Source organism: Glycine soja, chromosome 7 (genome assembly GCF_004193775.1).
Source record: "Glycine soja cultivar W05 chromosome 7, ASM419377v2, whole genome shotgun sequence".
NCBI lineage: Eukaryota > Viridiplantae > Streptophyta > Magnoliopsida > Fabales > Fabaceae > Glycine > Glycine soja.
Genome location: NC_041008.1, coordinates 16,149,520 through 16,164,794, shown reverse-complemented (window position 1 = coordinate 16,164,794; position 15,275 = coordinate 16,149,520). Strand labels below are relative to the sequence as shown.

At 32.8% G+C, this 15,275-nt stretch overlaps 1 protein-coding gene across 2 annotated transcripts; it reads right to left on the bottom strand.

Moving 5' to 3' along the window:
• Positions 1 to 508: 508 nt before the first annotated feature.
• Positions 509 to 12,487, bottom strand: LOC114418964 (ultraviolet-B receptor UVR8-like). Of its 2 annotated transcripts, XM_028384529.1 has the most exons (11): positions 12,142 to 12,486; positions 11,841 to 11,914; positions 11,657 to 11,741; positions 9,105 to 9,236; positions 8,774 to 9,004; positions 8,371 to 8,601; positions 8,110 to 8,153; positions 3,450 to 3,632; positions 1,735 to 1,825; positions 1,266 to 1,309; positions 509 to 1,005 (listed from the first exon to the last, which is right to left on the bottom strand). In XM_028384529.1, the coding sequence occupies exons 1-11, from the start codon at positions 12,365 to 12,367 to the stop codon at positions 883 to 885; spliced, it is 1,464 nt and encodes a 487-aa protein (XP_028240330.1). In that variant the 5' UTR covers positions 12,368 to 12,486; the 3' UTR covers positions 509 to 882. The 2 variants fall into 2 exon arrangements, with proteins under 2 accessions (XP_028240330.1, XP_028240331.1); XM_028384530.1 differs by lacking the exon at positions 1,735 to 1,825 and having other exon boundaries at positions 12,142 to 12,487.
• Positions 12,488 to 15,275: the final 2,788 nt, after the last annotated feature.

Sequence of the window (15,275 nt, the reverse complement as noted above, 5' to 3'; positions counted from 1 at the left end):
ATTCATTTTTCTTTTAAACTTAATTTAATTTAGAGTTTGCTAAAAAATTTTGCCACAATCATTATAATTTTTTTTCAAATTATGATAATTAATCACAATTTACCAACAAGGTAAAAGACAAAAAGTCAAAAAAATATTATATGACAAATATACTCCTATACTGACAATTAAATATAACCACGTTGGTAATCATTTCATTGAGAAATTTGTCTCTCCACGTAGACTATTTTATTAACGGTGACAAACAAAAGTTAAGTAGACTATTTTTTTAACGGTAACAGACAGAAACTAACGGCCGGATATATCTTTATCGCACTTTTTACGCTCTTGAATCCTAAATTTTGTATTTTCATCCATAGAGACATTTGTCAACGAATTACAAAGACAAAAATGACTATTTAGACATAAATATTTTGTATCAATATCAATTATAATAAAAAATAATTAAAAATGAAAAGCTTCTAAAGGCATGATCATGTTACTGATCGATCATATAGCTAATTCCGAATATGAAATCACAATGCCATGCATGAACATAATAATGGAACAAAATACATATCGTTAATACACAGTCATATCGAATAATACCATGAAACAAGACCACTAATCTTGTACCTTCCCAAGAATAAAGATCAGTCTCATCCACATAAAGGGCGCTATAAATTAATGCAAACCAAAAAAACCTTGCATCTCCGTGTTAGTGTCAAGCTACAATCTAGAAATGGAAAGCTAGGAAAGCGGAAGACCTTACAGAGATAGGGAAAATAAGAAGGATGGAGTGAACAGACCAACTGTGTTGGTGATTTTGGACAATTCTATTTTCCACTAATGAAATGTGGCCTTGGTCAGTAACCTATCAAAACAGTCATCGAACAAATGGAGTCAAACGGTTTTATCGCCCATCAGCAGTGTATGCCACCAGCCACAGGCAACATTTCTTGGCCGGCAACCAGCAATAGAAACTTGACCAGGAATGTTTCTGTCCACAGAATCTCCCAAACCAAGCTGTCCAGGTAGATCATCATCAGAATTAGACTTAAGCACCAATTTTTATTACCAAGGTTTTAAAAAATACTCTACAACCGTGATTTTGACGGCAACGACATCAAGATTTTGGGTGTGGTCACGACCAAAACACAAGCACAATTGGGCCGCATTTATTCACAATTTCCACAATATCAAATAACACAACAAAACCGCTAACCACAATTTAAAACCTTGATTATTACTTAATTTGAAAGAGTTACTTCGGATATTGAGAATACCTGACCATATTTGTTCCACCCCCAAGTGAATAGGTGACCATCATCTTCGATATGATAAACAACGAACAAGTACGAACATGTGTGAAACATGAAACAGTTTATAATGTAATTAGTGACGAGCAAAATTCAATTTTCATGGAATTTACACAGCCTACTTTTTCTAGTCAATAAACAATGATGGTTTTTCATCATACTCGGAGGCTTCAAATAAAGGTTCTGGTCAACGTAAAAGACACTATTTGAAGGATGAGACTAAGCAGCCTCATGTTTGAAGCATGTGCATAAACCATCATAGATGCAGCGGTTATGAAATTACTAAATTAGCACATAGACCAAAGAATGATTATTGGCACGAATCCTTTTTGTCAATTCTCTAATATGAATAAGCCATATGACATTATCAAAGCATGCAAATACTAAGATTGGTTTTAAAAGTTCCCCTGAAAAGCACATGGTAATGGAGGCGTACCAGTTAGCAAAGCACTGTGACGGGCCCCACAAGAAACTATACTAGAATGCTTATTTTCAAAACGGGAAGCATCCAACTGTCTAGGTGAAGTCTGAACAAGGAAAAATTAATCGCCAAGTTAGTTATCACTGGGAAAAATAAGTAATTTTCAGGTATTTTGGAACAGTTATCTACCCTTAACAAACTAAAATTTGAATAAAAATATTGGGGTCGAAAATCAAAATATCAGTAAGACTTGACACAGCATAACCACATAATAGGCTATAGACAGCCAGCTACGGGGGATTCTTAATATATCATTTTTTAATTGGGGAATTTTACTTATCTATTTACCCATTGTTAGATTTATCCCTAAAATTTTGTTAAACCGTTTACTTGATTTTTTTTAATTGTTTGTGTAGTTATTCACTTATTCTATTTATTAATGGAATTTGTATTTTAAAGTCATAATGCCTAGTGCGTAGCTTTATATTTTAAGGAAATAGCAACAAGTTAATAATAGTGGATAATTAAAGAAAGTTGTAGGCTCAAGGAAAAGCACATAAATTTTAGTGAGTTCTTTTGTGATATCTAAAGAACAGGCAGTTCCTTGAGGTTGCCTCCTAATATAGCTCTCATTTATATCTATCTTGTCAAAATATTTGTTAAGCATATTGATTATTTCATCTCAAAATATATTTTATGCAAGTATGATGACTAAATAACAACTTCCACTGCCAAATTGAAATTATTTTATTTTACATTTGTGAATTAATATTCAAGTTTATCATCATCTATGAAGCATGGATATGTGCATTTCCTTTCCTTCAGATATAAGTCTAAGATATGTGTAACTGATCAATATGCTTAGATACTTCACCAAACGGATAGGTTTGTTGGGACCTGTTTATCTAAACATATACCTTGGTAGTCTCTAACTTGTGTTGTGATGGTTAATGTGTTCCTGGTTCCATAGTCTGTAGCTACAAAGCCGCAGGTGGTTATCCTATAATTGTATGTAGATTAGCCTATAATGTCCTTTAGTTAGGTAATAGGTGTTCAGAAATTCACTGTGTTCTGGTAGCCAATGTAATATGATTGTGTTTAGGATTTTAAAAGAAATTATTAGCTTCTACGTGTAGTCATGTACAAATGTTAAGTACAGTAATGAATTATGAAAATTTTATAATTTGGAGCCCTTCTAATTTCTATATGAAAGGCTTGCCAGGTTGAATAGGATTTCGTACTTAGCTTGTTGTTCACCAATCAGGTACCTTGAGCCTTGAGGTGTGTTGTCACAGAGAACTGATTTTATATTTTTACTTTGCAGAAGTAATCAACAAAGCAATGCATTTTTTTTAAAATAATGACATCAAGTCCAGAAACCTTAAGTAAATAGATACTACTGTCAGTTTCTATATAAGACTGTGAGTTAATGTAACATGGGTCCTATCTAACACTATTTGTTCCAAAAGCTTCTTTCAAAAAGCATTTGTGTGTTCAATATTGTTCTAATGAAAACAAAGTAATCTACAAAGCAATGCATTGTCTTAAAATAATGACATCAAGTCCAGAAACCTTAAGTAAATAGCTACTGATGTCAGTTTCTATATAAGACTGTGAGTTTATGTAACATGGGTCCTATCTAACACTATTTTTTCCAAAATCTTCTAAAAGCATGTGTCTGATATTGTTCTAATGAAAACAAAGAGATCTAACAATTAAGGAAAACATACCTCGGGCTGGTCACTACCGGTACCCAATTGTCCAAACTGATTCCCACCAAATGCATAAATTTGACCATTTACAGAAACACACAATGTATGCCAAAGTCCAGCAGCAATTTTTTCCACTCTAGTTCCCAATAAAGAAGGAACTAGAGTTGGTCTTAGCTGATCAGCATTATTCCCTTGTCCGCACTAGAGGAAATTCAAATGCAAAGTAAAGAAATTTCAGATAGGACACTTAAAGCTTTATAAAAAATTAAGAAATAGGCCACTTAAATGCTATACAACTACAAGAGTACTAAAATTATAATATGATCTCCTCCCTCTGGGTAATTTTTGTTGACTAGAAGTAAGTTTATTACATTAAAAACCAAAAGGATTGGGTGAGATTAGGAGAAGGAATTCAAAATTGAGGTCATGTCATGTCTGACACATATTGGTCACTTCAACACAGATTGGATTGGATGTGATGGCGGTGACAATTATAAGAAACAAATTAGGATCCTCTCCAACATATTTGAAATGTACCTTTTGGACTAAAGAAAGCTAAAATTAATATTTGCTTCTCACCAAAGCTTCCTAGACATTTAAAAAAATATCTCAAACAAACTTACCGACAATCTCTAAAGCATGATACTTTATTCGAAAAGAGTAATGGACACCTCTTGATGAAGACACCAAGAGAGAGACAAGCGATTGATATAATAAATGATGCGATGTGATAGAAAGAGATATGTTAATTTTTTTTTTTTTGGAAGGCAGAAAATATATATATTATTAATATGTAAACCAGTACCAGTGGTACTAGAGATTAAAATTACAAGGCACCGATGTGCTACCCTCCAAGAAAATCATCCAACCTAAGCAGCAAAAAACAACAAGCCCAGTCCCAACTAAGCAACGAAATTCGATATATTAGAAGACCAGTGGTTGAAACTAGTACTAAAATCTTTATCATTAGCCTTTAACCATGACCAAGCTAAAAAAATAGCATGGTCCATGACTTTATAGGGATCAAAAGGTTTTCCTTGGAAAATCAAATGATTCCTATGCTGCCATATAGAGCTAGTTAAGGCAATCCACCACCCACATCTTGTACTATGGTTCACATTTGCCCCAAAACCATCACAGAATTGAGAGAAATGGTTAACAGGATTAATGGAAAGAGGACCTACTACCCGGATCCAGCTCATAGATTCCCACCACAGGCCATTTGTCAGCTTACAGTTGAAGAACAGATGACCCACATCCTCCTGCACACAACCACACAAGGAACAGGTAGCTTCCTGAATAATGGCATTTCTTCTTAAGAGGTTGTCCTTGGTAGGGAGTCTATTTTTAAGAAGTCTCCAACAGAAAATCACTACCCGAGGGGGAATTTTCAGCTGCCAGATTGACTTAAAGATCTTGCCATCTGAATTTACTGAGCTGGTGTTCATGCATAATCTATAAGCTGACTTAGTGGTGTACTGTCCATTAGATTCAGCCAATCACAGCATAGTATCTTTTTCCTGTCTCTGAATAGGAACAAAACTGATTTCCTCCATAAACTGCACAGCTAAATGACTTTCATGATCAAATAAGTTCCTCCTCCAACTCATGTCCCCCCTCCAACTATCATGAGTAAAATGGCCCATATGTGAGATATGAGCCTTTTGCTGTCTACTTACCAGGAATAGCTGATTGTATTTCTGCTGCAGAGTGTATTGTTCCCCTAGCCAATTATCAGTCCAGAATTTAATACTTTCCCCACACCCAACCTTCCAAGACAAGTTATCTTTAAAAATACTGCAGTCCGACTGATGATACAAATTTCTAATGTCTCTCCACCAGTGGGAATATCCCCTTTTGTCTCTATCATTTTGAAATTCTGACCCAGAGCTGTTGCTGATCAGATGCAAAAGCCCAAATCCATCTTCCCATCAAAGCTACATTGAATTTAGAAATATCCTTTATCCCTAGACCCCCATCAGTCTTAGGCAAACAAATATCAGCCCATTTCACCCAAGGAATTTTTTTATGATCATTGTCTCCACCCCACAGAAAATTCCTTTGGAGGGATATCAGCTTTTTGACTACCTTTTGAGGTATTTTGAAAAAGGAGAGGAGATAAATTGGGAGGGCATTAAGGACAGAATTTATAAGGGTGATCTTCCCAGCCATGGATATATCTCTCTGAGAGCCCATTTGGCTAATTTAGACTTGAATTTAGTGATGAGAGGCTCCCACACCAGCTGGCTTGAAGGATTAGCCCCAATAGGTAAACCCAAATAGAGAAAAGGATAATCCAGCTGTCTGCAGTGCAGGATATTAGCTGCTTCCAAAAGCCCAATTGACTCCACCACCTATATAATCCCAAACTGACTTTTAGCAAAATTAATCTTTAAACCAGAAACTAATTCATATCCTCTTAGTAAGGCCTTTAGAACATGAATATTCTCCCACACAGCCTCTCCTACAATATATTGGTAGGTTCCTTTTTCTTTCCAACCAAGAAGCTTCTATAGAGGTTTTTGTGGACTGTTTGTCTCATCATACCAATAATACCTTCACCTACAATATTGAAAAGCAAGGGAGCTAGAGGATCCCTTTGTCTCAAACTCCTTGTAGGGATAAATTCCTTAAAAGGGCTACCATTAATCAAAACTGATATAGTTGCTGACTGGAGGCAAGCTGATATCCATGATCTCCATTTTGTGCAAAAACCCAACCTAAACAGCATGTAATCCAAAAAAGACCAAGACACTGAATCATAGGCCTTTTCAAAATCCACCTTGAAGATCATCACTGGTTTCTTACTTCTCCTTGCTTCCTCAACCACCTCATTGAGGATCAAGATACCATGGAGAATATGCCTTCCTTTAATGAAGGCTGACTGCCTTTCATCAATTATCCCATCCATGACAGACCTCAATCAGTTAGACAGCAACTTGGCTATCACTTTATACATACAACCTATCAAGGATATAGGCCTATAATCATTGAAGGACTGAGGATGATTCATTTTAGGAATTAATGCCACAAAGGAAGCATTGCTGCCTCTAGGAAAGCTGCCATGAGCATAGAACTCATCCACAAATCTTCTAAACTCTGGATTCATGATATTCCAAAATTTTTTGATAAAATTGAAGTTAAGGCCATCTGACCCAGGGCATTTATCACCTCCACAGCTCCACACAGCTTCTTTGATCTCTTGGTCAGAGAAGGGGACAGTCATCTGCTCCCTTTGTCCATGAGAAATAGATTTAAAAGGTGTCCAAATATCACGATCCTATTTTATTTTCTCAAGCATACTTGTACACTAATGATACTAGCTACAACTTGGGATAAAATTAGGTATACCTTGTATACTAATTAGATCATCGCCCCTCCAAAATGACTTTTTTTCAATTTTTCCATGATTTTATCTCTACTTAATCAAAACCCATTCACCGTTGCTTATGAGATGCGAGATGCTAGATTGTTAATTTCTTTTATTACAAATATTTTCATAACAAACTACAGTATACCATGCATTTAATTGAATAATTCATGAAACATGGCATACAATGTTTATTTAGTTCCTATTTTACTCTTAATTCTCTCCTCGTATTTTAGATTTTGAGGTGAGTTATCACGCGCACGCACGCACGCCCACACACACACACACAATAAAATCTAATTATATTTATTTTATGATCACACATACCAAAATTTAGAAACATTTAACATTCATAGGTATGTAATTTTACAATTTTGACATGTATTAATTTTGTTTTTAAAAGTTATACATTTAAATGTAGTTGATTTATGAAATATCAACTATAACTTAAATTATTAGTCATGACTCACGGGAACACCTTTGTTTTTTTCAAAGCCTTCCACAACACTTATCTAGGCACTTGATTATATACTTCCTCCCAGTAAATAAAAACTTTATGTAGGTCTCTTTCTTTGTTTTGTTTCCTTTACAGCAACCCCAAGTAAAAGATAAAAAGCTTATGTCGTGAACCTTCCTAGCATAAATCAAAATTGATTCCCCGCAATATCAGTCTCTTCTCTTAAATGACCTTTTTTCCTCACAATTTTGTAGTGTAACAAATGAATATTAGGAACCAAAGTATTTCTCCTTCACTCATTTGACATTTTCTTAGATTTAAAATCTCATTAAATAACTCAGTAAAACAAATGATACACTGTTCTTCTACACATTTCCAAACGTTAATAAGAATACCATCAGAACCAAAAACTTTACCATTATCCATCCTCTTACCTCTCCAACCAATTATGCAATAGTAAGCCAAGTTTGTATATCCTCTTGGATTCTTAATCCTTCCAAATCACATGTCAATCCTTACCCACAATAGAAAAGCTTAAGCTTATAAAATTAGTTCTCCCATATCTCTTTGGAAACCCATGCTCATTTAACACTACATTCGGATACCACAGCAATAACTCTAGTTAATTTAACATTGTACTCGAACCATATACTTCCAAATAACAACCTAACATTAGCTCTCATTGTTTGTTGTGTGTCCCCAGGCCTAAGGAATCCATCATAATAAAATGTGAGAGTTTTCAACATGTGCAAGCTCTATCTTATCCTTAGCAACAAAAATAAAATGCCTTTCAACTAGGCAGAAGATCAACATAGGAAACTATTAAAAAATTCCATTAACAGCAAACTCACCTGGCCATACAGTCCCCAGCCGAATGTAAGAAGCGCCCCAGCATCTACAAAAAGAATTTTAAAAAAATTGTTACAAATTATGACTGTTCTTAATCACTAACTAAAATATGCATCTCTTTCAACTACATTAATGAATATTGACATTTAGTAACTGATTACAATTCTGAAACTGAACTTAGCCTTTGTAGTACAACAAACATACAATTTTATAGACATTCAGAGATGCTTTTGCAAGACTAAATGACAGCAGTGAAATCTGACCTGTTATCACAACACTATGCCGACCCCCACAAGCAATGTCCATCACATAACTTCCAGTAACATTTGACCCTTGAGCTCCAGCACCACTTCCTTGATGAAAAGCTGATGATTTATCCTTTCCAGAAGACTCAATACAAGGTATAAGATGAGGGGATGATACCATCTTTACTCGAGAACCCAATCCTAGCTGTCCTTCACCTCCATAGCCCCAACCCCAGACCTGTCCCACATCTGAAAACTTTGGTAAAAATATGATGCATCAGGTGTCTTGCTTTACATCAAAAACCTTCCTTATCTTCATACTTCATTGAACCTACAAAACTATATAATGTAACCACAAGAGGCAACTATCCCTAGATTCTCAGAATCATTATAGTAAACTATAGATATACACAAAGTGAACCTGACAGTGCCAAGGTATGCCGCCCTCCAACTGCTACAGAGGTAATCTTCACTCCACTGGCAAGGGTCACAAGAGAAGGGGACACAGTAAAGAATTCATCTCCAGATGCTTGGCTGTCAGAATCCTGTCTAGAAAAAGTGATCTTCCTTCGCTTCAATACTTCATCTCCCACTTTCTTGTTGTCATGATGAGAATCTGATCCACTGCTCGTGTTTGAGCTTTGTGGGCTTCCTGTTTAATGTCTGAAATTCCATTAGCTCCCTGAAATGAAATCAGAAAACTCTCCTTTTGTTAAATTATTTTTGTTGTATGCAAAAGTGATGATTAGCACCTTGTTCAGGTATTGATGAACTTTGTTTCCCGGCAACATCCTTTTGGAAACTTCCCACAGTGATGAAATCAGTAATAACTTTCCCAGAAGGCACACATTCTTTCCAGCCCCAGGCATATACCTCACCTTCTTCTGTACAAGACACGGTATATTCCTTAGCAAAGCACTGGTGTTATATATTGGCCGTTGCTTCACAGGTAATCTATGAGGTGACTCTAGTTGTTCTTTAACATATTATAATTATTATAAAGGCCAAGTTGAATAAGTCATAATAATTAAGTTTAAATATGTTCTTGATCCCTCTAAATATAGCTTCATTTTGTTTCACATTTTTAAAATGTTGGAATCTAGTCCTTGTAGTTTATTTTTTCCTTTCCCATATAATAATAATAATAATAATCCATCTATTAGTCTTCCTCTTTACAAATTGGGATGTTAAGGACCAAAAAGCATGCAAAATGTGGCTTAAATAAATTTAGTCTCTTATTACATTATTGGCCAAGCATGGCCCATTTTCGTTGTTGCCTAAAACATAATTTTTGCAGCTAACTTAGAATAGACTTTAATTAAAAATTTAAAATGGTAGCCTATAAGACCAATGTAGAAAAATCTAACGACACAATGAACTTTTCAACCATATTCCATTTAATGACACGTTGAACTTGTTAACAATATTCCATATACATCATTTGAAATATAGTGTCTCCATATATATGCTTTACAAACTGTTTAAACTTTGTTTTCATACCATACATCTGCTTCTGTAATTTTCATATATAAATTTCAGTTTCAGATCTCATTGAAGGGAAGAAAAATTCTTTCATCCTATAATTAATAAGCATTATTAGGAAATTATACTAATTAGATTGTTACAAAATGTTTAAAAATTGTTTTTAGTGATAATAAATTTACAAAATTACATCTATTAGTTAAAATAATTAAAAAGAGGCCACATATATTGTATTCTCAATTTCCTGATTTAATACCTTATATTACACTCCTTTGCTATATCCTATCTTTACTTCCTATTAAACAAGTAAACTAATGCTTAATAACTATCATGAACTAGCATAACTTTTTATTCCTTGTTTATCTTTGCCTACAAATTCTCTTTCACTATGCCCAATTCCCAATGTTATTAAAAGTTAAAACTCCAACAAGATTGTTTTAAACTTTAAATATTCACTCACTTTTTATTTATTTTTATCTGCTTTGACTTCTTTCTGAATATGTCTTATCTACATAGCTCTTGTATCTTATTGTTAACTGTTAATTATTATCTACACAACTCAATATCTTTAAAAGTAATTTCAATCAATTGAAGCACTTAGACAAAGTAGCATTATACGTTATAAACAATCAATTTCAATAATCAAATTATTTTGATTACACAAAGGTTTAATTTATAATTTTGTTTCACAAATAAATAAAACTAAATTTGAATAAAAAAATACATGAAGTTTAATAAGAGGCCTCAGGCTACCAAATGTGTTCAGCCCCCATAGTTAGTGGTACTAGTACGCCATTCTTCATATATTCTATTAATGAATAAGGAGAAACCAGGCATTGAAGCGTAGGAAAGCAGGGTAGAAAAACGGAAAATATTTTCCATTTCTCTCATCCTAGCTTCAGAGTTCCCAGTAACCTTAATCAATCATGAAAAAAATATTAGGGGTGTTTCGTTTGACTGTTTTCTATTTTTATTTTTACTAAAAATAGAAAATGGTGATGGAAATGTGTTTGGATGAATTTTTGAAAACATTTTTAGTAAAAATATTTTCTCAAACGAACCAAGAACTGGAAACAATGTTTTCAGTCAAAATCAGGAACCTTATTTTGGATAAAATGAAAGCACGGTGGCAATGAATGTAACTTTAAACAAATCTAAAAATTTCCTTTTGAAAAGGCATTTCCATGTTTTTATTTCTTGAAAGCAGAAACATGAAGTCAAACCAAACATATTTTTAGAATTCTAATCTTTTGAAAATGAAAACAAGAAATGAAAACAGAAAATGAAAATGCAAACTAAACACACTCTTAGGAACTTAAGAATTTCAAATATTCTATTTTTCATTCTTGTTTCTCTCAAAGTCTCGACAACTTCATTATTATACAAGTGTATGCTATTGCTTTTACTATTTATTAAAATTCTTCTCGTTTAACCCCTTACAAAAAAACTATACAGATAATGAGCCAAATGAACAATGTCAATTACACTGTAATCAATTACCAATCAGTTAATCAATACAGTACACTTAAGGATTTTGTGCGACAAAAAAAAAGTTTACACATTTTAAGGTACACCCAAATCCTATAATAAGCAACAACAATGTGCTTGGTTTAGGCCACATTCAGCTTAATAAGTCTAATTAAAGATATCGGTCACAGAAGTATAATAGTAAACAAAAACTATTTTTTCCAATATCTTAATTTAATTTATACCTAAACAAATTAAAATCCAGTAAACTCCTTCACATTATTAAACAAGGAAATCAATCACACAGCATCGTCTTCACACAACCACTGAATCAAGAAAGAACAAGAAGCATTACCATTAACTGAAGCACAGTGAGCCCAACCAGCAGCAGCCTTCACCACTGAAGCCTCAGTGGGAAGCTGATAAAGCCCTGGAATCTCCTTCAGAAAGCACATGCATCCATAACAAGTTGCAAAATCAATTCCAACAACAAATTCACACCAAAACCAAGCCCTACATTAGAACACTAACTGCATTACCCCATGCTTCCCCGATATTAAGTAGCTCTGCCCTTCATCGTCCGCAGAACCCCACGTTATGAGCTTCCCTTTCTCTGCAAACATCACAAATCACAAATCGGCTCACAAATTAACCAAAAGTTCACAAAAAAGAAAACAAAAAAACAGTTCTCCAGATTTTAACAGATGAATCCGGATTAAGAAAAAAAAATAAAGTTCGAGGATCTGGTTCTAACGGTTTCAGATCTAGAACATCTTTGAAGTGGATTAAGTTTTTTGTATGAATTTAGTCAAAATAGAGTCAACGGCCTGAGGAATCAACCTGAGATGGCCATGGCGAATCCGCAACCACCGCCGCACACGTCCTTCCACGAATCTCCGGCGAGTGAACGATCGGAGAGATTCACCGGCGCCGGAGACAGTATCGGAGACTTCTCCGGCGAGGCTCCGGGAAGGTATCCCCACATGTACACCATTTTCTCCGCGCACTCTTCTTCCTCCAACACCACCACCTCCTTCGCATCCTCCAAAGCTTCGGTTTCGGTCATGGCGAGGAAAACTCCGATCTGTTAAACGACAACACGAAGCTCCAAAACGCAGAGGGAATCGACGGCAACGCTGCGTTTGCTGAAGCGAAAACTTAACGAGAGGTTTGAAGTTTGAAGACAGCGTATCAATTACAAGGTTATAGCGCGCGCCACGTCGGACGATGACGTGGAGATTGGAACACGTGGCGCGATCAGGATCGCACTCGCGGATTGCATCGTTTGAAGGCATCGAAGTTTCTGGAAAATGTAGGGGACCATTTGCGTTGCTTTCGAGGGGCCTCTTCTGAGCGACGCGTGTCTGATTGTGCTTAAGTGTTTTGGCTTTTAGCGATTAAAATAATGATATTTTGGGACAAGATTAGCGTGTAAGAATATAATTAATTAATGAAATAGGATTAATTCAAATTTAGGAATGTTCCAGAAGTTATATTTGAATTTAGCAAAAAAAGAAAACTGAAGATTGTGGGCATCGTTGCGGTTAGGTTGGACCTAATGCACGGACAGGAAACAGACACGTCTACATGACATGTGCCAAGTCTTCTTTTATTGGTTTTTTTAACAAATAGAGGTAAAAATTTACAAAATTTTTCAATCAGGATATATTTTAAAAAATTGTTTAAAACGGAATAAATAATAATAGTTGTTATCATTTTTGAGTTAAAAGTCGTTACACTTGTTAGGATTTTTTATTTTTTTAATTAAAGTTGTAAAATTATTTATAATTTCAGTTTAAATATTTTTTTAAGATTTTAAAGTCGTAAATTTTTTTGTAACTGAAGTTATAAAATTATTTATGATAGTTTTTTTGTTTTAGGACTTGTAAAACTTTTTTTTTTAATTTTTTGAAAGGTTTAGAACTTTGAAGTCATAAACTTATTTTTTTTCTTAGTTTCTATTTTAAATTTACAATGGTTTACGGTTTTATTTTTATTTTAAATAAAAAAATTAAAAATATATATTAAAATATATAATAAATAATGTTAAGTTGACCTACTTATTAATATTTTTTTTATAATTTTATTTGATATGTTATTATTTTATTTTAATGTTTTATTATTTAAAACATATTATATATACTTTTAATATAGTTTAATTTAAATATTTTTTATTTAAAATTTAAATAATCTTTCAATAAAAATACATATTTATAAGAAAGTTTAAGAATTTAAACCCTAAATTTATTAGGATATATATATATATAATCATGGATTGCTTGAATAGTAAAGTCGTGTCACGACTTCAACAATTCAACAAATGTCTCATGCTTTAAATAAACTTTAAACTTTAAATAAAAAAACATTTAAAATAAAATATATTAAAAATATATATAACATGTTTTAAATAATAAAATATTAAAATAAAATAATAATATATCAAATAAAATCATAAAAAATATAGTAATAAGGCAATTTAATATTATTTATTATATATTTAAATATATTTCTTTAATTTTTTTATTTAAATAAAAATAAAACCATAAATAATTATAAATTAGAAAAAATTAAAAAAAAAATAGGTTTACGACTTCAAAGTCCTAAACCTTTAAAAAAATTAAAAAAAAAAGTTTTTACACTTTAAAGTCATAAAACCAAAAAAAAATCATAAATTTACTAAAATGGTATATAATTTTACGATTTCAGTTAAAAAAAATTACGACTTTAAAGTCGTAAAAGAAAATGCTTGAATTGAAGTCATAAATAATTTTACGACTTTAGTTAAAAAAATAAAAAGTCGTACGACTTCTGAGTTAGAAAAGTCGTAACACTTGTTATGACTTATCCCGTTTTGTATAATTTTTTAAAATATACTCCCGATTGAAGAATTGTGTAAATTTTTACCCTTATTTGGTAAAAAAACCTCTTTTATTTTTGTTAACACTGTAACCCACCCGCATGATGCTTGACTGCTTTCTCTTGTCTTACTAGAAAATTTACAAAATGTATTTAGTTTAGAATAAATATTTATTTGTATATAATTAAATTTATAATAAATTTATGTATGCATATATATATATGATAAATATTTTAAATTTTGATATAAGGTTATACTTAAAAAAAATTATTGAAGCATAAAAGAGAATATATTAATAGATAGAAATTAAGGAAAATCAAATATATAAATAAGAAATATACTCTCTTTTTTATCACACGCCTTTTTTTTAAAATCACACAGTCATTTATTGATCAAAATATATTAAAAATTACAAAAATACGTGGGTAGCACTTTATATCTAATGAATGTCATTTAGACTTAAGCTATGATGTAAAAAAAATGATTTAGGATGGTTCATTATGTGATTATTACCCTTTGAAAGTGAATTACTCTATATTCAAAGGTTGTGATATCTCACCTATTATCCTTAGAGATAGTTTTTATTAATTTGTTAATTAATTTAAAGGTTAAATGTAGCTTACGCAAAAGTTCTTTGTTATTTAAATGATTACCCATTTTAGGTAAACAATAGTCATAGACTCTAAAGTTATTTTCGATTGTGGCGTTTTTGAAAACTACTATCATGACATTCTCAATTGTGACGGTTTTATTACTGTTGCTTCTTTCATCCTTGTCGTCCTCAACACCTTATGAATCCCTTTGTTTTGCCATGGTGAGTGTATTTTTTATTCATTCTTGTAGTGTTTAGAATGTTTGGGGAGACTTTTGTGTTTGCATAACTTAAAGCTTGGCATTTTGTTCGTCACCTCTGGATTAGCGAGATGAGTCTCGTTGAGCAAGGAAGATAATAGAGAAAAAATCATTGAGTGATGCCTCATTGTTGAGTGAGAGTATGAGTAGGGTGTAAAATATGAAACAAATGTTTATGTGTGTTTTTCCCTAACTTACATGGATATTTGATAATGTTATATATGTCTGACATATGTGATATGTTTGATGTTGCAATGTGTTGCTT